This window comes from Dama dama, chromosome 23, assembly GCF_033118175.1.
Source record: "Dama dama isolate Ldn47 chromosome 23, ASM3311817v1, whole genome shotgun sequence".
NCBI lineage: Eukaryota > Metazoa > Chordata > Mammalia > Artiodactyla > Cervidae > Dama > Dama dama.
This window is the reverse complement of record NC_083703.1, coordinates 58,195,932-58,220,846: the sequence shown is the minus strand read 5'-3', so window position 1 is coordinate 58,220,846 and position 24,915 is coordinate 58,195,932. Positions and strand designations below refer to the sequence as shown.

The window sequence follows — 24,915 nt, the reverse complement described above, 5'->3', positions numbered from 1 at the left end:
GCAAACTCATGTCCCTTCTCCTCCCACCTTCAATCTTTCCCAGCATCAGGGTCTGATTTTCAAATGAGTCAGTTCTTCCCATCAGGTGGCCAAAGTATTGGAGTTTCAGCTTCAGCATCAGTCCTTCCAATGAATATTCAGGACTGATTTCCTTTAGGATGGACTGGTTGGATCTCCTTGCAGTCCAAGGGACTCTCAAGAGTCTTCTCCAACACCACAGTTCAAAAACATCAATTCTTCGGCACTCAGCTTTCTTCACAGTCCGACTCTCACATCCATACATGACTGCTGGAAAAACGATAGCCTTGACTAGACGGACCTTTGTTGGCAAAGTAATGTCTCTGCTTTTTAAAATGCTGTCTAGGTTGGTCATAACTTTTCTTTGAAGGAGCAAGCGTTTTTTAATTTCATGGCTGCAATCACCATCTGCAGTGATTTTGGAGCCCCCCCAAAATAAAGTCTATCACTATTTCCACTGTTTCCATCTATTTGCCATGAAGTGATGGGACCAGATGCCGTGGTCTTAGTTTTCTGAATGTTGAGCTTTAAGCCAACTTTTTCACTCTCCTCTTGCACTTTCTTCAAGAGATTCTTTAGTTCTTTTTCACTTTCTGCCATAAGGATGGTGTAATCTGCATATCTGAGGTTTTTGATATTTCTCCCGGCAATCTTGATTCCAGCCTGTGCTTCATCCAGCCCAGCGTTTCTCATGATGTACTCTGCATATAAGTTAAATAAGCAGAGTGACAATATACAGCCTTGACGTACTCCTTTTCCTACTTGGAACCAGTCTTTTGTTCCATGTCCAGTTCTAACTGTTGCTTCCTGACCTGCATACAGGTTTCTCAAGAGACAGGTCAGGTGGTCTGGTATTCCATCTCTTGAAGAATTTTCCAGTGTTTGTTGTGATCCATACAGTCAAAGGCTTTGGCATAGTGAATAAAGCAGAAGTATCTGTTTTTCTGGAACTCTCTTGCTTTTTCAATAATCCAGTGGATACTGGCAATTTGATCTCTGGTTCCTCTGCCTTTTCTAAATCCAACTTGAACATCTGGAAGTTCACAGTTCATGTATTGTTGATGCCTGGCTTGGAGAATTTTGAGCATTACTTTGCTTACATATGATATGAGTGCAATTGTGAGGTAGTTTGAACATTCTTTGGCATTGCCTTTTTTGGGGATTGGAATGAAAACTGACCTTTTCCAGTCCTGAGTCCACTGCTGAGTTTTCCAAATTTGCTGGCATATTGAGTGCAGCACTTTCACAGCATCATCTTTCAGGATTTTAAATAGCTCAATTGGAATTCCATCACCTCCACTAGCTTTGTTTGCGGTGATGCTTCCTAAGGCCCACTTGACTTCACATTCCAGGATGTCTGGCTCTAGGTGAGTGATCACACCATTGTGATTATCTGGGTCGTGAAGATCTTTTTTGTGTAGTTCTTCTGTGTATTCTTGCCACCTCTTCTTAATATTTTCTGCTTCTGTTAGGTCCATACCATTTCTGTCCTTTATTGTGCCCTTCTTTGCATGAAATGTTCCCTTGGTATCTCTGATTTTCTTGAAGAGATCTCTAGTCTTTCCCATTCTGTTGTTTTCCTCTATTTCTTTGCATTGTACACATTACTTTTGAGCATATATCTGAAAAGCATATACTTTTGAGCATATTTCTTATCACTGTATAACAGATTACCCTAAGCTTAGCAGCTTAAGACAACAACAAATATGTATTGTCTCAAAGATTTTGAAGGTTAGAAATTCAGGAGCAGCTTAGCTGGCTATTCTGACTCTTGCCATACTGACCCCTCTGTAGGGCTGCTTGAGTGGCCTTCCAACCCTGGAGCCCAAGATGAAAGGCACAGTGTCTTGTGTGACCTTGCCTTCGTTTCCGTGATGTCCTCCTGGTTACACATGACAGCTTCACTCACTGTGGGCGGGGACTACACAAGGACATCCATACCACGAGTACCCTTAGGGCTGTCTTGAGTGCTGGCGCCACAGTAGGTTTTAAGGCATGTTTATAAGAACTTGCTGCTTGCTGCTTTCCAAAGTGCTTACATACTCTTCTCTGTTCCTGCCGGCACTACATGAAAAGTCTGTTTGCTTCACATTTTCATCAGTTGTTTTTAATTTTAGCTATTTTGGCAGATTACAATCATTTTTTGAGGCCTGTTTTCATTTAGATACAGAATTCTCAGTTTTCAGTTATTGCCTCTCAGGCCTTTGAATATAATGTATCCCATTTTCGTATGACTTCATCTGTTTTGATTGAAGTCAGGTGTCAGTCTTGTTGCTGTCTCAATATTAACGTGTCATTTTCTTCTTCTGGGAGCCTTTGAGATTGCCTTTTCGTCTTTAAGTTCCAGCAGTCTGTCTTTGATATGCCTAGGTGAGATTTTTGTTATATTCATCTTGAACCTGTGATTTAATGCCTTTAAGTTGGAAAATTCCCAACCATTATCTCTTCAGTATTGTTCCATTTTCTCTCCTCACATTCTCAGACTGCTCTTACATATAGGTTAGAGTTTGTGTGTGTGCCTCTTCCCCTCTTCTATATTTTCCTTTTTTTTTTCCTCCATGCCTTGGAGTAGGTATTTTCTTCTAGCCCTTCATCCAGTTTATTAATCACTTTTTCAACTAATTCTAATCTCATTTTAAACCTATCTGTGAAGTTCTTCATCTCAGTTATTATTTTTCTAAAGTTCTAGAATATTGATTTTTTTAGTGTACCTTTTGTTTGTTTTGCTGAAATTACCATACTAATCGCTGTTATCATACAATGTTTTGTTATCTTCATAGTAAATATTGAAAACCATAGTCATTTTTCTATTTATTTACTTACTTGTTGTCTGACCCCACCACTCCATAGTTCTATGAGAAGGGGAGCCTTATCCAAAATAACCACTGATGTATCCTCAGTGCCTAGCCCTTAGTTATTTGCTCAGTAAAAAGAATTTTTCTTTAATTATAATATTTTTACAGTTGAATACAGCCATCATTTCTCTTTATCAATCTGATTCATTTCAGATCCTCCTCTTATCATCTTCTGCCCTGTTATTTCACTGAAACCACTGTTTCAGTTTAACATCAACTCAGTTCAGTTCAGTCACTCAGTTGTGTTGGACTCTCTGTGACCCCATGAACTACAGCATGCCAGGCCTCCCTGTCCATCACCAACTCCCGGAGTCCACCCAAACCCGTGTCCATTGAGTCGGTGATGCCATCCAACCACGTTATCCTCTGTTGTCCCCTTCTCCTCCTGCCCTCAATCTTTCCCAGCATCAGGGTCTTTTCCAGTGAGTCAGCTCTTCTCATCAGGTGGCCAAAGTATTGGAGTTTCAGCTTCAACATCAGTCCTTCCAATGAATATTCAGGACTGATGTCCTTTAGGATGAACTGGTTGGATCTCCTTGCAGTCCAAGGGACTCTCAAGAGTCTTCTCTGACACGACAGTTGAAAAGCATCAATTCTTTGGCGCTCAGCTTTCTTTATAGTCCAACTCTCACGTCCATACATCACCACTGGAAAAACCATAGCCTTGGCTAGACGGAAACCTTTGTTGACAAAGTAATGTCCCTGGTTTTTAATATGCTGTCTAGGTTGGTCATAACTTTCCTTCCAAGGAGTAAGCGTCTTTTAATTTCATGGCTGCAGTCACCATCTGCAGTGAATTTGGAGCCTAGAAAAATAAAGTCAGCCACTGTTTCCACTGTTTCCCCATCTATTTGCCATGAAGTGATGGGACCAGATGCCATGATCTTAGTTTTCTGAATATTGAGCTTTAAGCCAACTTTTTGCTCTTTCACTTTTATCAAGAGGCTCTTTAGTTCTTCTACACTTTCTGCCTTAAGGGTGGTGTTATCTGCATACCTGAGGTTTTTGATATTTCTCCCAGCAATCTTGATTCCAGCCTGTGCTTCATCCAGCCCAGTGTTTCTCATAATGTACTCTGCATATAAGTTAAACAAGCAGGGTGACAATATACAGCCTTGACATACTCCTTTTCCTATTTGGAACCATCTGTTATTCCATGGCCAGTTCTAACTGTTGCTTCCTGACCCTGCATACAGGTTTCTCAAGAGGCAGGTCAGGTGGTCTGGTGTTCCCATCTCTTTCAGAATTTTCCGCAATTTATTGTGGCCCACACACTCAAAGGCTTTGGCATAATCAATTAAAGCAGAAATAGATGTTTTTCTGGAACTCTCTTGCTTTTCGATGATCCAGCAGATGTTGGCAATTTGACCTCTGGTTCCTCTGCCTTTTCTAAAACCAGCTTGAACGTCTGGAAGTTCGCGGTTCATGTATTGCTGAAGCCTGGCTTGGAGAATTCTGAGCATTACTTAACTAGCGTGTGAGATGAGTGCAGTTGTACGGTAGTTTGAACATTCTTTGGCATTGCCTTTCTTTGGGATTGGAATGAAAACTGACCTTTTCCAGTCCTGTGGCCACTGCTGAGTTTTACAAGTTTGCTGGCATATTGAGTGCAACACTTTCACAGCATCATCTTTCAGGATTTGAAATAGCTTAATTGGAATTCCATCACCTCCACTACCTTCCTAAGGCCCACTTGACTTCACATTCCAGGATGTGTGGCTCTAGGTGAGTGATCACACCATTATGTTTATCTGGGTCGTGAGGATCTTTTTTGTACAGTTTTTCTGTGTTTTCTTGCCACTGCTTCTTAGCATCTTCTGCTTCTGTTAGGTCCCTACCATTTCTGTCCTTTATCGAGCCCATCTTTCCATGAAATGTTCCCTTTCTCTAATTTTCTTGAAAAGACCTCTTCTAGTCTTCCCATTCGCTTGTTTTCCTCAACTCATGAATGGCTAATATCAACTCATGAATGGCCATTTTGTTGTATTTGACCTCTCTAGAAGTATCTGGCGTTCTTTTTTCCCTGCAGAGCCTCTTGTTACCTGGCATACAGTTCTGATTCTCCTCCTTCCTACCTCATGGGATGGTCCTCTTTTTTCTGTTTCTTGTCCTTGGCATCCACTCCTAATATGTGGAAGCAGGAGGGTTTCTGCCATGGTCCTGGGTCTTCCCAGTGACCTCATTCACACTCACAGCCTTGAGAAGATGCCCTTTCTCCAGTGACTCTGTATGCCTGCTGTGTCCCTGCAGACGCACCCTGGACACCACAGGTCCACCTCTGACCGCCTCTCCCCACTCTCTCATCCCAGAGGCCTCATCCTGCCTTGTCAGTGAGGCCATCACTGAGTGGAAATTGGTACAAGCACGCCACACTGCAAGTAGTATGATAATGTTCATCATATTCCATTCTTCAAATGTGGTCACTTAACCCTTAAAACAGCCCTGTATGCTCACAGTTCAGATATAAGAAGTCAGAAGATTGTCATCCAAAAAATAAGCAATCAAAATTAATTTTTAAAAGCCCACTAGACATCTGAGCTCACAAAGAAACCTAAATGAACGCAACTTCGGACAGTGATGAGCCACTCATAAGAGAGAAGTGACCCCTGGCTGCTGTCCATCTCTTCAGAGACAGGACTTGGGGGAGCTGCTGGAGGTAGGCCCATGGGCTCTCATCTGTGGAGACTTGAGGCCACAGGCAAGCCCAGAGAAACCTTTCTGAGGGAGTCCCCATCTCGCTGGACATTGGGTGACTGTAGCCAGGGCACAGGGATCCCGGCAGGGAACTGGAAAGCCAAGATAACTCCTCAAAATTGTGATCACATTTACTGATCCTTTCTCCACTGCATCCAGTTAGCCGGCTGTTAAGCTCATCTAATAAAATTTAATATTTAAAGTCAGGTCAGGAGAGGACTTCCCTGGTGGTCCATTTATAGGAAACCGAAGGCCAGTCGAAACTCATCTGTGAAGTAGAGGTCAAAAATGTTTTGCCTGAGGTAGGTACAAGACTTAGCTAGAAATGGGCATAAGAAAACTTTCTGGGCTTAGGGAAATGGTCTGTATCTTTAGACAGTAGTTACACGAGTAGTTACATGAGAATATGAAACATCAAACCCTATACAGCATGTTATTGTTCATTAATATTACTTGGGTAAAATTTAAAGCGTTTTAAATTCCTGTGTTATAAGTACTGAAGTTATTCCTAGGTTTCAAATGAGAGAACCGAGGCAAAGAGAGGTTAATTGACTTGCCCAGTTGGTGGCAAAACTAATAAGCAGAGCGGGTAGTCTGTCTAAAAAGCCTGTACGCTTAGTGAGAATGCTATTGTCTCATATCCTTGCCCAGAAATTCTACTTCTAGGACTTTATCCTTCAGATAAACTTACTCACGTATGTTTCAGACAACAAGGGCAGTAACTGTCCAAGGTTAGTAATTGCAGCACTGTTGATTAGCAGGGGTCTGATTATATAATTTATAGTATAATCACTTGATAGACTGTGATACAGGGGGAAAGGCCAGCTTGAGAAAACTTCCTGTACTTACATTGGATGACCTCCTAGGTTGTAGCACAGGGTGAAAGAATCAAAAGTATGTTTTATGTTCTACCATCTGTGTTAATAAAGAAGCTTGCAGGGGAAACTGCATACACATACACTGTGTAAACCATGGGCGTATCGGAAAGGCGACCTGAGAAGCAGATGAGATAGTTTCCAGGGCGAGGAGTTAAGTGGCTGGACAGAGGGGTGTGAGGGAGGCAGTTCAGTCCAGTGCACCCGCTCTGCACTGTGGGTCATGAAGCCCGTGAGCATGTTACTTGTTCTGAAAATCAAGGAGCAGAGGTACAGTTTGAAAGTTCCTGAATAGCTCATCACACACACCATTGCCTGAGCCAACAGAATCCTGCCTCAGACTTCTTAGAACTGTCCCTCTCAGCAACCCACACCTTTTGGCTTTAGGGTGTCAGCCTCATGGTGTCCCTTCACACCCATCAAGCCCACCCCATCTTTCTGCAGGACCCTCTCACGGCCTCGGAGCTCACCTCCATTTCCCTCCATCTTGTTCGAGCGCTCAGCGATGCTCAGTATTCCCCGGGTTTTGCCTAGAATTCCATCTCCACTTCTGCCCCGTAAGTTCCTTAAAAATAGACATCCATCTCACTCACCTATGGGTTATTAAGGGCTTGGTATCTGGCAGGAGGACCAGAGGCCTGTCGTGTGCTTCCAGAATTCAGCTTTCAAACAGGTCTGATGACACCTCCCTTCCTCCCCTTGGAGCTCCTCACACTCTCAGCTGTCTCTCCCAGAGCGTCACCCTTCAGATGACTCCACACAGTACACAGGTGGAAGTTTTAAATTTATACTGTTAAATATTTCATTGTGTGTTAGAAAATACAAAACTAGTCCCTGAATCCTGTGGGATTTTAATTTTACCAGTATTATTGCTCAGACAAGTTTAAGTTAAAAAAAAATAGAAGAATGATTTTTTTTTTACACCATTCAGCAGTAAGTAATACCACTGGAGCACGAATATGGCAGAAATGGTGATGGTGACCCCCTGGCCTTTGGGAGATCCTGATGAACAGGAAACAGGGCCTCACAGAGCCGAGGCTCATCAGGGTGAAGGTGCAGCGTCTTGTAGACCTTTACCGCCCATCTGCCCCCGCCCTACCCGAGCCTTTCATGTGATTACCACCCCAGCCCTGCCTCACCAGGCTCGCTCTACAGAACCACTGGCATTCTTCTTGCACATTTTCACCATTCTCTGATTCTGTTCTTGCCATTTCTCTATGTAGAATGTGTCCCCACCCTCTCTCAGGTCTTGTTGCTGGGCAGACACCCCCGCTTAAACTTCTGGGTGGTACGAAATGGCACATCAGCTCTTAGATCTCATGAGTCTGAGAAATGGTAGAGTTTAAAGGTACATGAGACTCTGGAACCTGCATACAGAGCTGAGGTTATGGACATTCATTAAAAGGCACCACATACCATTATGAGGGGGCTTCCCTGGTGGCTTAGCTGGTAAAGAATCCACCTGTAATGCAGGAGACCTGGGTTCAATCCCTGGGTTAGAAAGATCCCCTAGAGAAGGGAAAGGCTACCCACTCCAGTACTCTGGCCTGGAGAATTCCATGGACTGTAGAGTCCATAGAGTCGCGAAGAGTGGCACACGTCTGAGCACCTTTCACTTGCACCATTATGAGGATGACAGCATCTGCGTGTCATTCCAAGAAAAGGGCTCGGAGGTACTGGACTGTGAGGCAGGGCACACCTGTGTTTTGAAGGAGCCCAGCGAGTCCACTGCAGGTAAAGGGAAGGTGTTTTTAAAACCCCTTGTAGCAGGTACTTCCACTGGGAACTCCTGCTCCTACCAAAGATTGTGACGACTTGGAATGTCTTGAAAAATGGAGAAGTTTATGAAAGGCAGTCTAGCTTTAGGAAATAATGCTAGTAGGGATTTTAGATTAAAGAGGTAATAAGATCTGCCTAGGCAGAGTGAAGAGAGATGGTTTAGTAGTGAAAAATAAGGGTATCAGACAGGTAAATGGCAGGCTGGAAAATAAAAATGTGTCATTTGGATGGCAGGAAGCCATTGCCTGTTTTTCAAAAAGCCAGATATGAACTTATCCTACCATCCGTGTCATTTAACTTGAACATTAAAGGAGTGATCCTGGGATGGAGTGACGCTGGGAGGGAGAAGTGGTCCCGCTTGAAGATGAGGGTCCAATTTATGAGTTTACCTCAGGGACTGAAGTTCAAGTGTAGATTAAATATAAAATGGAGAGCCAGACAGTTCTCTCAGAGTGGATGGAAGTAACAAGAGCTGCAGACCAGAGTTTCTGTGGAAGGCCGACACCACGTTCTGATTGAGAACTCGGAATTGGAGACAGACTGCTGTGAGGATGGAGTGGAATTAAGCCCATCTTCGCTGCCTTCAGTGTGGGGACAGGGATGAAGTGTCCCGACGGCAGAGCAGGGCTGCGGTCAGTCAGAGTCAGGAAAGCGTGTCCCCCATGGATGAAACCCTGAAGCTGGGGGCCGTGCGGGAGGCCTGCCTAACCTTGTCCCATGTCCACCCCGAGCCCCAGTGTCATCACTCTAGATCAGTCCAGCCAAATCCAAGTGCCAACGGGGAGGAAGTGGTCCTTATTGGTGTGACAAGCCAAGACCTCTGGTTCTCAGAAATCCACAGAGATGCCTGTTGCAGTGAGAGGCTTCAGGGGCATGGGGAGGAGGGGTGTGGTCGTCCCATCACCACCACCTGTGCTGGGCCCTGGCAGTGGGGAGACACCCCTCCAAACCCCCGTCCAGCATCATGGCTGCTTCCTTAGCAGGGTTCTGGGAACCCACCTCTGACAAGACGCCCAGCTGATGCCTGGCAGCTGGCCTAACGGCTGAGTAGGAGCAAGTCATGAGGACGTCCCTGGGCATGGTCAGCCCTGCTGGTGACACCCCATCCCCACCCCCTCGAGGCCACACTCCTGGCTCAAAAGCCTCCCGAGTCACCTCTAACCTCAGCTCTCTCTGCACTTCAAAAGCAATTCTCACTGTGTGCTCCGAGGAGCACTTGGCTGAGACTCCCTGGAACTGTGGACATCATGGAAGGCCAAGTGGCTTATAGCAACGTGGTGGATGTTTTGTCAGAATTCTGGGGTAGCCAGTGGGGAGGTGAGGAAGATGCCCCTGTTACAGAGGAAAACATGAACCACAAGGTCCATAATTCCTGGCATTGAACAGGTAAATTTAAAAATAGACAAATAAACCAGGCAGACATTGTACAGGCCTTGTGGCAGACACCCTAAGGACAAAACGGGATGGTGTGTTGCAGGGTGAAGTTGAAGTTGAGATGCGAAGCCAACTGTCTTGGGTGGACCACACACATTTCTGTGACTCTCGGCAGCTGAGCTAAGACCTAAAGCCTGAGGAGCATTTGGCCAGCAGGGAAAGCATTCACAGAAAAGGAACTGTCAGCGTGAAGTCAGAAGCAGGAACAATTGGAAGGATTCAAGTCTAGGGGAAGGAGACCGGCTTGATGTCTGCAGTGGCCTAGGCGGGTTGTGCTGGGCTCATGGTCAGTCACAGTGTGGGATTGTTGCTGGGTGGAATGAGAGGCCTGGGGTGGGCCCAGCTGACATAGGATCACCCCCACACTGGTCATCATGGCTTGGGGACTTTGCTCCAGGGAGATAGCCACTCCGCCTGTGTGCAGAATAAGCAGGGGGAGAGGCTGTCCTGCGTGGTTGAGACAGGACAGATAAGACCCCTAAAGAGCTGGCGGCTTGGCCAGTGACACAGGCAGTACAAGGACAAGACGCCAACAGATGTGGAGGCACGAGGAGACTGTAGTGCCGCTGGGAAGGAGTTGTGTTGGCAGCATCCACGGGACAGAAGGGGATGGATGGTCTAAGGTTGCAGACCGGAAGTTGGGTTCAATCCCTCAAGATCCTTACATTACATAGCAGCTGCCTTTTTGTCTGTCATCCCCTGTTTGAGTCGTGAATCTATACTCTGAGTAAACGGGAGATGGTTGGCAGGTAGTTTGGACCTCCGTCAGTTCTGATCCAGTAGCGGAACATCTCATTTTACCGTTGTGTGTGACTTTCCGGCTTTTGTCTGCTTGCAGCATGTCTCTCCTCTGTCCTGTGAGCAGCCAGCCAGGGCGTGTGGGGTGGCTCTGGCTCTATCATAGGCCCGGTGTCTGTGTGCCTCTGACAGCACAGCCGTGATCAATGAGTACTGAGCTGCAAGCTCTTAGGACTAATACAGCAAAGTCTGAACTAAGACATTTCCTGGCGCTGCCTTTAAATAATAATCATAACAATAATAATACCTTGTTTACAGACAGTACTTTATAATTTGCAGAGCACTTTCACTATATCTTATCATTTCATCTTCACAATAACTAAGGCTTTTTGAAGGCTCAGATCTTCCCTAAAGTGAGAAGTCCTGGTGCACATCCTGATTTAACTGTGGCAAGTGTAAAAAGTTTTTAAAACTAAGGATTCTGATACTTACCTAAGCTTAGTAATGCTTCAGAAAGTCATTCTATCGATTTCAGCTTGCACTTTGTTGGAAATTATGTAACTGCTACTTGAATCTTTTCAAAGATATTTCAGATTCAGAATATGTGAAAATGTCTAGCCATTGAGTTCATTGTCCTGATTAGGATGATGAGGGTGTGATTCCAAGAGCACAGCTTGACCCTCGGCCCCAGAAGGTTTATTCAGTGGGAAAGTAGACATAATCATCTCTGGGTTCTTCAGCCAGACTGGGATGCCTGGAGGAGGCTGAGAGACGAAGGACTTCCCAGCAGGGAGCTTTCCTGTGGGTTGGGAGAGTAGAAGGTAGCTTTGGAGCTAGTGCTGGCCTGTGAGAGGCCTCCAGAATCTTTAGCCGGGAGCCTCCAGAGGGTCTAGGCACGTGTTCCACAGCTCCTCACAGGTTCTCCCAAAAGCACAAGCCCCGACCCCTGCCTTCAGAGGCCCCTGCATGGAATAGCCCCTTGCAGATGGCAGGAAGACCTGCACAGGAGCATTCTTTCTCCACCCAGGACCAGGGTGGCCCTGAGGCTCTACGTGACCCAGCAGGACAACCAGTCGGGGGGCCAATCTGTTACTGAAACACAGAGGTGGTGATTGGGAGTCTTCCTGCTGCTTGTTGGCATTTTAGTTTTATTAACCCTAGTCTAACACTAGCTCTTCACATGATCCTTTGGTTTAGGAATGGGCTGAGGATAAAGCCAAATGACCTACTGCTCATTACTAGTGCACTCATTTCCTAGACACACAGGTTTTCACAATAGTTTTCCCATGGTGCCATCTTTCTAAAGAACAGCTTGAATATATTACAAGGGAGGCTGATGTCTGGATTATCAAATTATCTCATGGTTCTTTTGATGTGAAGTTTGGGCAGCCACAAGCCAAAGAACTCTTTCGTCTTAGAGCATGCTGCCAGCATCTGAGTGTGTCTCATCAGTACTCCAAAGAGGAGCACAGTCAGAATGTAGTGTGGAGCAGGAGTGTGAGAACTGTGGAGTCTAAGCGATGTTTCCAACTGGGGCTGGTGACGTGCTTTAAATAACTGTGTTCTGATCGTTTAGGTCTCTTTTTGTAGGGCATCTTTTATGACCAAGACTGTCCAGTACCAAAATGAACTACATAAATTCCTCATCTGGGACACAGCTGGACAAGAACGAGTAAGTCACTCTTTACATTACTATGTATTTTTCTGAGGCCAAGATGAAAGCACCAGTGCAACTGCTGGGTCCCATCATTTCACATCACTCGCTTCCCTTCTCTGCGCCAGACACACATCTTCCCATTTGCACGGCCAGCCCTTTCCTTCTCAATTGGAACCGCGAAGTCCACTGATGGAGAACGTGCTTATGGGCACTGAGGGCGTTCTTACACATTTTAGTGTCTTCAAGTAAATGCTGACTAACAAGCCTGATGAAACCCCACTCAGAGCATGGTGTGTGATTTGGGGGCTCCATCCTCGAGCAGAGATAATGAAAGAATTAGTGGTAGGAAGGGAGAGTGAAGCACATCTCATTATAGCCGCCTTTTAAGAGCTAAAGAGGGAACTTTAACAGCATATAAATTTTGAGACTTTAAGTGAAATGGATGAGCTAACACAGTGCCATGCGATAGTGCTTAATAAATGCCTAATGATAAAGTTGTCCAGGATGGCTGTCTGCCTCGGAAGGGTCTGGGCCAGAAGTGGGGCCAGGGCCATGGTACCGCAGTGCAGAAGAGGATTTGGCAAAGCCCACCCAAATGGGACAGGATCAGAAGGTGGGGGAGGGTCCGGCTGCTGCTGCCGCCCCATCCTTCTCTGTGTTGAGTTCCCCGTTGAGGTGTGTCTGCAGCTGCCCCATTATTCAGCTCCTGTTTAATTTTGTTTTCAAAGAGTGTTATCAAAACAGAGCATGTGATGGATGCGCTGTGCTATCTTAAAGCCCTTAAAAGTATAGCGGAAGTAATCAGGAGAAATAGTCTGTCCTCACAGTCTTATCTGAGACAGCATAGATGCTTCGAATGCTGTAAAGCCTGACAAGCATCATCACAGACAAATGGAGGAAAACACGACAAGCTGTTCTGTTGTCCTGGATGTAGACATCACACATTTGTACGGATTTCACGTCTCAAGTTCGCTCTGTTTGGTTTCTTCTGCTTTGTGTTTTTTTTTTAAAACCATTGGATGTCACACCCTGTGTCCAGTTCTTCATCCGAGATGTATCTGCTTGGTCTCTGGTCCCCACTGCTCCTGTGTTGTCTGGGCCATGTGTGCTGAGGTGGGTGGGTCTTGGCCAAGCATCACTCACCCATCTTTCAGAAGGGCCACCTCCCATGGAGCCTCCCTGAGTATGTCCACAGACATAGCCCTGGCATCCAGCCTGTTAGCCACAAACTCATGGCTCTTCATACCAGTAATATATGTACCCTTTCAGTGAATTCCACATCTCAGTTACCCCTCTGATATATTTGATGAGACAGCAAAGCCCTAATCATAAAGCATCCTTCTATAATGTAGATTCCATTATGCCTTGAATCAGAGCCTGTCCTCATAGACACAATGATGTATAACATCTCTTTTTTTTTTTCGGAACGTAAAAAAAGAATAACACGAGGGTTTATGCCTCTCTCTTGCTGTTGCCATGATAGCAGGATTCTGTTAAGTTTTGTAATTAGCTGGTCTGCCTGCCTCTTGTTTCCCCACCTCTAATTGATTCTGCACCAGGAGTCATTGCTCTGAGATGCAAATGTCCCTCACCCCTACCTGGAGCTCGATCACTGAGCCAGCGAAGGGCTCACGCTGGGAATACAGATGAGGCGGCCGGGCCCAGGAGGCCTGCCCAGCAGAGCCTCGCGCCGTGGAGACTGTCAGGAGAGGGACGCTGGCTGTGCACCCCCGCTGCAGCTGGTCATTGCCAGATCATAGGGTTTAAGAAGAACTCAACATCAACAGCGAATCATAGACTGTTTGAAATGCTGTGAAAATCCTCCAGGGCGCCTCTGTGAGCCTTTCCTGCCTGTTTGTCCCAGACACAGCCTTTTGGGTCTGGATGGTGCCAGCCTCTGCCAGACTCTCCATTGTCACCTCCTCCCAACAGTTCATCCTCCAAGACCAAACAAACCTTTCAGATCTGCCATCACCAGGCCAGCGCCTACCTTCACACCCACGTCCCGTCCTTCCCTCTGCTTGGAACACCCTCCCTCCCGGCGTTAGCCTGGAGAACGCATGTTCAGCCTTCAAAACTGTCATCCCATGTTGCCTTGAGGGGGCTTTCCCCACCACCCCTGCTTTCCTCAGTTTGCCAAAGGCCCGCCTCGTTTAGGCGTGAGTCTGGAGGTGCTCCCTCCCCGTTAGCTGTCCTGACAGCTCCAGCTTCTAAGTCTACTCACTCCTCCCTGTGTCCACTGTCAGCGATCTGCCACTTCTCACTGTCACCCAAGAGTTCCTGTCTCCTGGTCACTGGTCTCCCTGCCTTCCCTCCTCCCAGCCCCGTCACCCTGTGTCCATTCTCCTCACAGGACCCAGGGGGCCCTTGTGAAAACCTCAGTCAGACCCTGTTACCCTCCTGCTCACCTCCTCAGGAACTGCCAGCTGCCCCTCTCCTGGGAGCTGCACCCTGTCCAGGGGTGTGCAGAGCCCTCGCAGCCTGCGCCACCTGCTCTCCAGGGCCTCCGGTCCAGCCTCCCCTCACCTGCCCAGGGCCTCCACTCCCTTCCTCAGACACACCAGAGTCGGCCTTCATACACAGTATTCCTCACACCGGAAGACTCCCTTCACACGCAGCCTGCCCATCGGGCTCCTTAGCAGCCTTTCTGTCCCGGTTCAGCGTCACAGCTCACGGTCTTCCCTCGCCCCTCTGCACCTCAGCCCCGCCCCAGCTCGTGCTCTATTCATTTCCCTCAGGACCCTCATTCCAAGTTGTAAGTAGATACCTGTCCACACCCCTCTCCTGACAGGCTCTCCCCACAGACGAGAAACTGAGAACCGGGCCCACGGGGTTATGTTCCCAGGGCCCAGCACAGGGCCTGACCTGGTGCTCAGGTATCAGGTAGACCAGTTAGCAGGTAGATTCTGCAGTGTATTTCTTTATATCCTGAACCATCCTTGTGATTGCCCACAATCCCCAGGTTGTACCCTGTCTCCTTACCTGTTTATCCTTCTGTTAGTGAGCTCCTTGGGGGCAGGGGCTGTCCTCACATCTGTGTGCTCAGCCCCTGGTGCTCAGCACTGATACCCATGGATTTATGTCATTTAATTGTGAGCCCTAGTCTGGCACAGGGAAACAGGCCCAGATCCTCCCCCTACTTCTGTCATGTGAGTAGCATATGCCTCAAATTAGGCATTTCTGATATCTATGTATTTGTTATTCAGTTCTCTGTAATGAGATTTATCATGGAATCAGAAGTCATCCTAAAATGCAACCATTCATGATGAACTGACCATTCGGACATCCTTCCCATTTGACCCTCACGTCTTCACAGATGGATTATCCTTGATGGCCCAGTCACAACTGATTGCAAAGTAATTTCATTAAGTCACTGAAAGTGATTTGGAGAATTCTGTAGATGTTATACAAAGCCATTGATGGTAGGGAGCTTGTTAAATTAAGTGAAGAGAAAGCTACTGATCAAAGTGATGACATAAGTGCCTCAGAAGATAATGATTTGTGTATCAAAAGGCCTAGGGAAAACCGATAGGAGTCCTCAAATATTTTGTAAAAGTTCCCTTCCTGTGACAGGACTAGGAGAGGCAAACACGAAATGAAAAATAGATACCATATTGTGCCAGCATATGGTTCAGGGGAGCTTGGTGTGCTGCAGTTCATGAGGTTGCAAAGAGTCGGACGTGACTTAGTGACTGAACAAGAACAACATGGTTCTATCAGAAGAATCATGGTCCGGTTATCAATCAACTTGGACTCAGTGTTCAGTCAAGAAACTGGTTGCAATAATAAACCAAAGTTTTTTCTAATACCAGATAAAATGAAACTTGTTTTCATAATTTTTTTCTCAAGACAGAGCCTTTTCAGACCTTTTCATCCCTAAATGAATTCATTTTAAATGATCTTTTCCCACCAGTCTTCCTTCACCAACAAGGACTCTTCCAGAAGCATAGCGACAGACCTAGCTGCTGCACAAACATGCACCTCACATGCATGTCAGAAGTGCTCCGTAACTGTAGCAGCAGCGTTTCAAATACTTGCCATCTGCGTGTGATCATATAAAAAAAATCTTCTTAACCGAAATCTAATAGACACTGCAGCCAGTCTTGAAGATTTATGTCCCTGAATCTTAATGTGGTTTCTCCTGACGACCATTTCTAGAGGTCAGAGCGCCAGGACGACTTGGACTCATTCGTTGTCACAGGAGTCACATAAGGGGTGTACTCAAGTTTGAAATCAGGAAAACGTGTACACATCGCTTAACATCTATGACCGGGGTCCACACTGTGGCTCTCGGGCCAGATCCAGCTTACTTCCTGTTTTTTCAGAGCACAGCCGTGCTTATTTGTTAACTTGCTGTCTGTGGCTGCTCTTTTGCTTCCATAGTAGAGTTGAGAAGTTGGGGCAGAGATCACGCGATCCACAAAGCCTAACGTGTTTTTCACTGGCCTCTTTCAGATAAAGCTTGCCAGCCCCTGATCTAGGGCCTGATTGGGAGCAAAACTATGCTTGCATTCTTTGAGTCTCTTTGTAAGCTGCTGCCTTCTTTTTTTATACCACAAGTACAGTACATAGAAAGAGTTTCAGTGTCAGTCATGGAGGAGAAGCTTGTAACAGGCTAACCCTCACACAGGTAACAGTTCTGTATAAACACTGGGCAAAGCATTAAAAAACAACTCTCTGAAGGTCCTGTGGAGCAGGGACTGAAAAGGGAGTGACATCGAATGAGACACGTTTTCATGGCTTTTCCCCCAGAGGGCACACCCATGACCATGCAGCACAGGGTAGCTAGAACTCAAGCGGGGGGCTGTCTTTGTAGCTTGCAGTATTTAAGGGCAGAGATTAAGGTTGCTAGAGCAGCTGGGAAATGAGGAGGCAAATCCCAGAAAAGATGAATCTGACAAGTCAGGAAGCCTTGAAAATCAGCTTATAAATTCCTTTCCTGGCTTTGCTTAACCCTAAAATTGTGAAAGCACAGGAGCGACACTAAGGGATTCAACAGAAACCAACAGCTGGAAAGGTGACAGGACTGAGCAGAGATCCTGCTGCTGCTCGTGAGAATAAGCAGAGTTTAGAGTCCAGTTCTGCCTGTTATATAAGGCTTAATCAGTACCCTAGGATCCCCCTGAAACTGCCAAAGGGCCATGTCTTATGAGTAGAGACCCACATACACCCACCCTAACCACGTGTAAAACCATCTCAGGGTGATAAGCCAGTGTTTTAACACTGCAGAGAAGATAACGGAAACCAGATATTTTAAATATGTAACTACAGATGGGGAGTCTCTCAGAGAATGACAACTGATAAATGAAAATGCTAAAACTGAAAACTGTAATATCTAAAATGAAAAATCCACCAGATAAGTGACAAATTAACCAATCAGAAGAACAGAGAGTAGAAAAATAGGAACCATGGTACCCTAGGGACAAATTCAAATGATCAAACGTATGCGACTGGAGACCCAGAAGTTGTTAAAAAGAAAAAGAAGTGGGGGGACAGAAAGAAAAGATGTTTCAAGAAACAGTGGCTGAAATTTTTCCATATTTTGGTGGAATTAACTCACAAATCCAAAAATATAGCAGACTCATAGATATCAAGAAATCTCCGACTAAGTCTATCGTAGTCAAATTGCTAAAAACCAAAGTTAAAGAGGAAAAGCTTGAAAGCAGCCAGTGGAGGCCAGAAGACAATGGAGCCATTTTAAAGAGTCAGAATTATCCACTTAGCAAAATTATCTTTCAGATATGAAGTCAAAGTCATGACATGTTTAGAAGAAGAAAAACAGAGAGGATTTAGCAGCAGTGGTCTCAGAAAGGTTCTTAGGCTAGAGGGGATGATGCCAGATAGTAATTGAGATCCAAGGAGGCAACAAGAACCACTCGGAACGGTTAATATAAAAATCTGGGGATTTTTCTTTTTATTAAAAATAAATTATTGGCTGTTTAATGCAAAAATTACAATATTATGTGGGTTATCATATAGATTTAAAATATTTGACAGCAGCACAAAGGACAGTGGGATAAGAAATCTTGCACTGTTCTGATCTTTCACATAAGGTGGTGCATTTTAAACTCTAAGTCAGCTATGAGAGACATATATTGTAGTTACAAGACCAACCACTTAAACAGTAATACAGGGAGGTATAATTAAAAAAACCAATGGACTAATTAAATTAATACATTAAAAGTAAACAGTAAAAAATAGTTAATGCAAAAGAAGGGAAGAAAGGAAGAACAGAGTTTTATTTTGTTTTAATGGAACAAAATATAAAGCAAATGGCAAAATGGTAGTCCTAGTATCAGTAAAAACCAAATATATCAGGAAGTACATTAAGTGTAAAGGAACTAAATATTCCACTCAAAAGGCAAAGTTTGTCAGATTGGATCAAAAGTCAAAGTCAAACCATATGCTGGTTATAGAAGGGATTACCTTACATAGAAACCTCGAGATCACTTGAAAATAAGAGAATGGAAGTGGATATTCTGTGCAAACCATAAGCAAGAGAAAACTGTAGTTTTTATATCTATATCAGTAAACAGACTTGAAAAGAAGGGTTACCATCAAGAATAAAGAAGGGGGGTGAAAAGAGTAGCATTGGGGAACTTTTCATGTTGATAAAGGCGTTTTCTATCTTGGGATGGGATAGAATGAATGTATACATACACATTTGTCATTTTATCAAAATTAAGACCTTATATCAGCCTTAAGATTTTTCCACTTCTCTAAATGAATCTTACTCTATAAATTTAAATACCACACACACACAAAATCCAACAACCTTGTAAAGGAAGTTGCTGGAATAATGCCTCAAAAGTGAAAGCTAGAGCCATAGCCTTTGCTCCATCTTGTGCTCCTCTGACTGTCATCCCAGGGAGGCAGTTCAGAGTCTTTCCCACCTAATCATCTGGTTTCCTTAAAGTTGCTTACAAGCTTTATTGTTTTTTTTTCTCTCTAAAACTTAACATTTTATTGTAAGTTTTCCAACTTTGACCCCAGAGGCAGGGATCTTTCTCCCTGAGACTAGTAACGCTAAACTTGGATGGATATTTGAGGCTGGCATTTATTTTGATATCACCCTGCACCTAAACAGTTCTTAGGTGCTCACTTCTGATAGCAGTGTCTACCTGTGTTTTGGAGGGAAGCCACAGAACAGAGAGCAGGAGGGGAGCCCTGTAATACCTCTCACATCATATGTAGGGGTCAGGTTTCAAAGTCAGGGGATATGACAAAGATCAAGCACAAGTCAGAGTCTTGTCTTGTACGCTGACCTCACATTGACTGAGCAGGAGGCTTGACCAGCACACACACATGCCCAGGAACAAGGGTTGACTGGGGTAGGCACATCCCATTTTCCATCTCACACCCTGTCAAAACAAGTGGCCCACTGCATCAGCCTCACTATTTAGATTGTCCTTCCTTCTCTTCCCTGTTGTGTTGGGGGGGAGGGGGAGAGCTGGGGGGTGATTGGTGGGAAGAAGCCCTGTACACAGAGTTAAATGCATGTAAATGGAATGAGATATATACCCGCTTTGGGGAATTGCCACGCATGTGTGGACGATATCAAAAAAGTGAGTTACAAGCTCATCCAGGTCGTGAATGTAAATGTATACTCATTTCTGGAGTACAGTCAGCATTTAGGTTGCAGGTTGTCTTTACGACACCCAAATGCAGGCACTTCTCTGGAGAACATTTACAGCATTATTTTTATCTCCTTGTTAGTTTGGGGAGCCAAAGTTTAAAGACGACTGAACAAATGAATTTGGAAATTATAACATTGAGTTCAATTAGCCTTTTCAACTGAAACTATTATTTATAGCATGTATTTAATTCCTATAAAAGTGTATTCTAAACTACCTTCTGAGTGGCATTTCAGTGTTAGATTTGAAGTTTTTGCCTTTGGTAATTACTGGTTCATTTGCTTTAAAGCATCATGTCATCTTTTTTGGCTTAAGAGAAAGATTACCTTTTGTGTGGGGATAATGGGCTTCAAAGTCTAGTAAGAAGCATATTTACCCAGTTTTCCCAATTTTGTTGTTTATTTTTGTCTCTTCTCTGCAGTTTCGTGCCTTAGCGCCAATGTACTACCGAGGCTCGGCTGCAGCTATAATTGTTTACGACATCACGAAAGAAGTAAGGCCTGACATACCATCTTCTTGAGACTATTCTGAAAACTCTGTGTAGGTCGCTTCAGTCTCCAGTTGCTTTCCTCCTTTGTGTTACAGGAGACATTTTCAACATTAAAGAATTGGGTAAAAGAGCTTCGGCAGCACGGCCCACCCAATATTGTAGTTGCCATTGCAGGAAATAAGTGTGATCTTATCGATGTAAGGTAAGTTATTAGTGCAGGAGATACCAGTGCTGATTGTGTGTTCTTCTTCTAACAGAGCACTATCCAATAGAAGAATCTAGCTTCTGTTTTATCTCTGACATTGAAAAATTCCTTTTTGTTGTTCGGTTGGGATCCTGAGGTTTCAAACTAAAATTGAGAGTTCAGATACTCAAAGCTCATTAGATTATATATCGAGACAGGTGTGTAATTTATTTAAACATCAGCTGCAGCACACTTGAACATGATCTGAGATTGATGTAGCCTCAGCTCCCGTGACACAGGGTACTCAAATGGGGAAAGGATATTTTAAGGAAAGCACGTTGATTGGCAGCTTCTCTGGACCACTTCCGTGATCCTCCAAGCAAGGGCTGTAGTGTGGGTGGTGGGGGGAGAAACCATGGTGATTCTCTGACCATTCCATTAGATGTATTGCTAGTGGTTCCAGGTTCTGTTCTGATCATCATGAATCTGGTTAAATACTGGGTGGATGGGGATCACATTAAGCTCCTGATGGGTAGAGTTTGTGATCTACAGTTTATTGTTTTCCAGAGAGGTCATGGAGAGAGATGCCAAGGACTACGCTGACTCCATCCATGCAGTCTTTGTAGAGACAAGTGCGAAGAATGCGATAAACATAAATGAACTCTTTATAGAAATTAGTGAGTATCCCTACCTCATTCATGTCTTCTTTGTAGAGCAACTTAATGCAGGAATCTGGCCAGGGAGGATTTCCTCCCTACACAGAGCGGTCTAGACTCTGGTATTGTTCTCAATGGAGTGAGATTTGAGACTTGAAGAGTGACGGTAGGTTTTCATATCAGGCTGTAATTGCTGGAGAGCTGCTGCCTGATGACTGGCCCTTCCTTCTAGGAGGAATGTTGCTCCTGAATCAGTAATGTGCAAGGCCTTGGGGTCCTGGAAGCTGTCATTGTCCTCTCTCTCTTTAAATGTGTTTCAGTTAGTCATCGAGCATGAATAAGATAAATAAAGGGACATGGAATGTGCGTGTAATTCCCTCATAAGAAAGTCCTCAGAAATTCATATGAGGCTCTTGCCAGTGAGAGGTTAAGACACTCTCTCCCCACCTCCTCTTTCCCTTTTCAGAAGTGTTACAGTGATGACACTCAGTGGGAGAGTCTGCCACATCCCTCTGGGACCATCCATGGATCGTATCTGTTTATTCATTTCATTCCAATTCATCAGAATGTTCACTAAGACCTGTTCCACACTCGGAGAGACAGCAGCAAGCATGACGGGCTGGCCTCTGCGGTCCATTGGGGGAGAGACAGCACACAGGGAAGCAAGACCCTTTCTGATGATGAGCAGGAGTACAAAGAACATAAGATAGACTGACATGAAAGAGTTTCTGCAGGTGGTTAGGGAAGGCTTCTCTGAGGAGGCACTATTGGAGCCAGACCCTGACAGAGCAGATGTGCAGAGCCCTGAGGTTCGTGTTAACTGAACGAGTCAGACTCGCACATGAAGGACACTGAGATCCATCCTTTGGGGAGATCTGAAAGCAGAAGGGCGCTTGGCCAGCATGTAGAGGAAGGGCCAGCAGGGCCAGGCGGGGACGGCTCCCAGGGAAGCAGACCTAGGGGCACCCCAGGACCTGGGGGCTGCGGGAAGCCCTAGTGACCCTGACAGCTGGCCAGGGCACGCTCAGCTCCAGCAGGTGGACGACAGTGGCAAGTAGTCCCCTGGCTACCCCATTACTGGGGTTACTTTTGGTTTTATTTTTTGATGTTTTTAGTTTGTTCAGAGATCTGCATTTTATGTAACATGTCACACTTTTTAAATCTGGCTACTTACTGAAATATTTTCAGAGTACCATGCAGGCCTGCCGGGTCCATCTGCTGCCTGGAACAGCTGGTGGACTCTGGTGTGTGAGCTCTAGTCCAGCCCCTTCCTTCCAACATTAGAGAGCAATGATATTTTTCGTCTTCCTCGATTGTAAATAACAGTTACTCAGATGCGTTCCTAAAAGGCAGTGTGTAAAGTTAGTCGGGAATTTTTCACAGTTTAGTTCAGGCTAAAGTATCTAAGTCTGTGGTATCGTAATTATCACTGTTTTTGTAAAGTGTTCTATAGCAATATTAAGAATAGGAAGGTAGTGAAGCCTACCAACAGTGAAAATTCCTGTATAAAAACTAGCCTGTACATACTCATTTTAACTGTGAAGAATTAAAAAAAATATATATTCCAAAAAATTAGAAAAATTTAGAGATGTAAATTAAGTTTATTATTTACTGGGCATTGTAAAATCGAGTTAGCATGGGGCCTGGGTTTGCTGGCTTTTTATCAGTCTAATATACATGCTGCAGAGTGCTCCCATCAGAAGTATAAAGTTCCAGGGGTTTTCACAGACTGAGTAGACTCCTGGATCAACACCCGTGTCAAGACCCTGAGGTGCCCCAAGAACCTTACCCCTCCCCCTCCCACAGGAAGCCCCCATCCTGACTGCCAGCTCTTCTTGTTTTGCCTGTTTTTAGACTCTGTTCTTTCTAAAACATACTGGGTTTGCTTGCTTGTGTCTGGCGTGTTTGGCGCTACATCACATCTGGGAGATAGGTCCCCATGAGCGTGTGACTCATTGTCATTGCTGTGGAGTGTGTGTCAGGGCGGGCCACCTCCACGGGGTGTTAGCTGCCGTGTGGATAGGCACCTAGTAGTTGTCCCCAGTTTCGAGCTATGACAGGTAGAACCTCTGTGAGCGCTCTGCTTCTGTCCAGTGTGTGCACGACGTGTACACGTTTTTGTTGGGGGTCTGTTCACACCCAGGAGAAGATGTGCCGAGTCCTCAGGCATGCACACACTGAGTACAGGTCTACTGCCCAGCGGTCCTCAGGGTGGTCACACCTGTCAGCGCGGAGAACCCCAGTCACTCCATGTCGGGCAGGCAGGGGCATGACCCGCCACTTTGGACAGTGAATGAAGTCAAGCACCTTTCCGGCATCTGTTTACATTTTTATAATATTTAAATAGCCTCTTTGTAGTTTTGCCTGTTTTCCTGGTGGCTTTATCTGCCTTTGTCTTAATGTTTATAGTTTATTTTGGCTGTGAGTCCATTGTTGGTTATGTCTATTGGAGAGCTCTACTCCATGCCTTGACTTTCATTTTTGGATCAACTCCTTCGGTGAACTGGAGCTTTGAATCTTAATGTATCCACTTTGTCCTTACTTTACCTTGCAGTTAGCTCCTGCTTAAGAAATCCTTCCCTATTCCCAGGTCATGAAGGTGTTCTCTGCTTTCTTCTAAAAGTATTTTAGACATGGCTCTGTAACACCAGCTGTGTTTTCAGCATCCATTTATTGAGAAATAAATGATGACAAGAGTCAGTAGAACTTTTAAATAAATTTGCGTTGTGGTCATAACAGTGCATGCTGGCATTTGAAAGTGCTTGTAGGACTTACCAGGGGTGCTTCCTCACTTCGTAGGCACCATGCTATGTACTGCCCCCTGCCCCCGCCCCCCAGTTTGCAGGCTGCTGGACGAGCTGGAGGCTCCCGTCTGGGCACCTGAGGACCTGGGAGTTGGCAGATTGCTGCTCTGCCTCGTTAATGCCAAACATGTGGGTGTCAGTTCATCCCATGGTTTCAAAGTACCTCAGCACCAGGTGGTGTGCGGAATGGATGCTGGAACATAAAGCTAGAGAGACATGCTGCTTTCCTCCAAGAGCTTGGGGCCCCATTCAAGGAAGAGAGAGATCGCTGCCTGAACAAACACGTAATAACGGGCTTCTGGCTCCTGACTAATGTGAGCGTCCAAGGTGCTAGACAGAGTTAGGAACTGCTCCTTGTACCGGGAGCAGCCCTGGAGTTATCAGGGAGGGTGGGTGACTGGGTGATTTAAGATTTCTCTCAAAATTGACACTATGCTTCATGGAGCAGTAAAGTGAAACCCATTCATTCTCATGCACTGTTGGGAGGAGAATAAAGTGGTGCAGCCTCTTCAGAGAGCAATTTGGCAGCATCTGTCAAAATTTAAATTGCACGTCCTTCCTGCATTTGTGCTAGATAGACCCTGGGAATGCAGTGTCTGTGTCAGATGAACACCCAGGAGTGGAACTACATGACCAACTCTTCCCAGCCGGTCCATTTATCCTACACCAAGATAGTCTTTGCATTGTTGTTAATGACATCAGAATATTGGAAACAAGCTAGCTGTCTGTGAATTGGGGATCAAGGGTGGGACATCCACAGACACAGCATCACAGAGTGTGTATATGAACTCTGCTTGAGCAGTGCCCGGAATGCGTGACATGAGAGCAGTCTGCTCCTGCCTGGGTTTTAAGAATGGGGATGGGTGCGTGTGTGTTCTGTGCATGTCTGTGCACACCTGTCTCTGGAAGGTGGCCTCTGCTATAAGACAGAGGACAGGGATGTTCTGATGCAGTTTTTTTTAACATGTTAAATCTTTTTCATTAAAAAAATGTATACTAAATGCCAGGTGATACTCTTCTTTGGACCCTGGGACCAAAAAAAATGACAGGATATTAGTGGGAAAACTGATGGCAACAGAAAGTCTGGAACTGATGGC

At 45.2% G+C, this 24,915-nt stretch overlaps 1 protein-coding gene across 1 annotated transcript in view; it reads left to right on the top strand.

Annotated features, from left to right (window-relative positions):
* RAB22A (RAB22A, member RAS oncogene family) overlaps positions 1 to 24,915 on the top strand; it is a 49,181-nt gene that overhangs the window by 16,932 nt on the left and 7,334 nt on the right. Inside the window, exons 3-6 of the mRNA XM_061126934.1 lie at positions 11,984 to 12,065; positions 20,106 to 20,177; positions 20,270 to 20,376; positions 20,926 to 21,035. Of these exons, the coding sequence (XP_060982917.1) occupies positions 11,984 to 12,065; positions 20,106 to 20,177; positions 20,270 to 20,376; positions 20,926 to 21,035 (371 nt within the window). The remainder of the gene's footprint in view (positions 1 to 11,983; positions 12,066 to 20,105; positions 20,178 to 20,269; positions 20,377 to 20,925; positions 21,036 to 24,915) is intronic.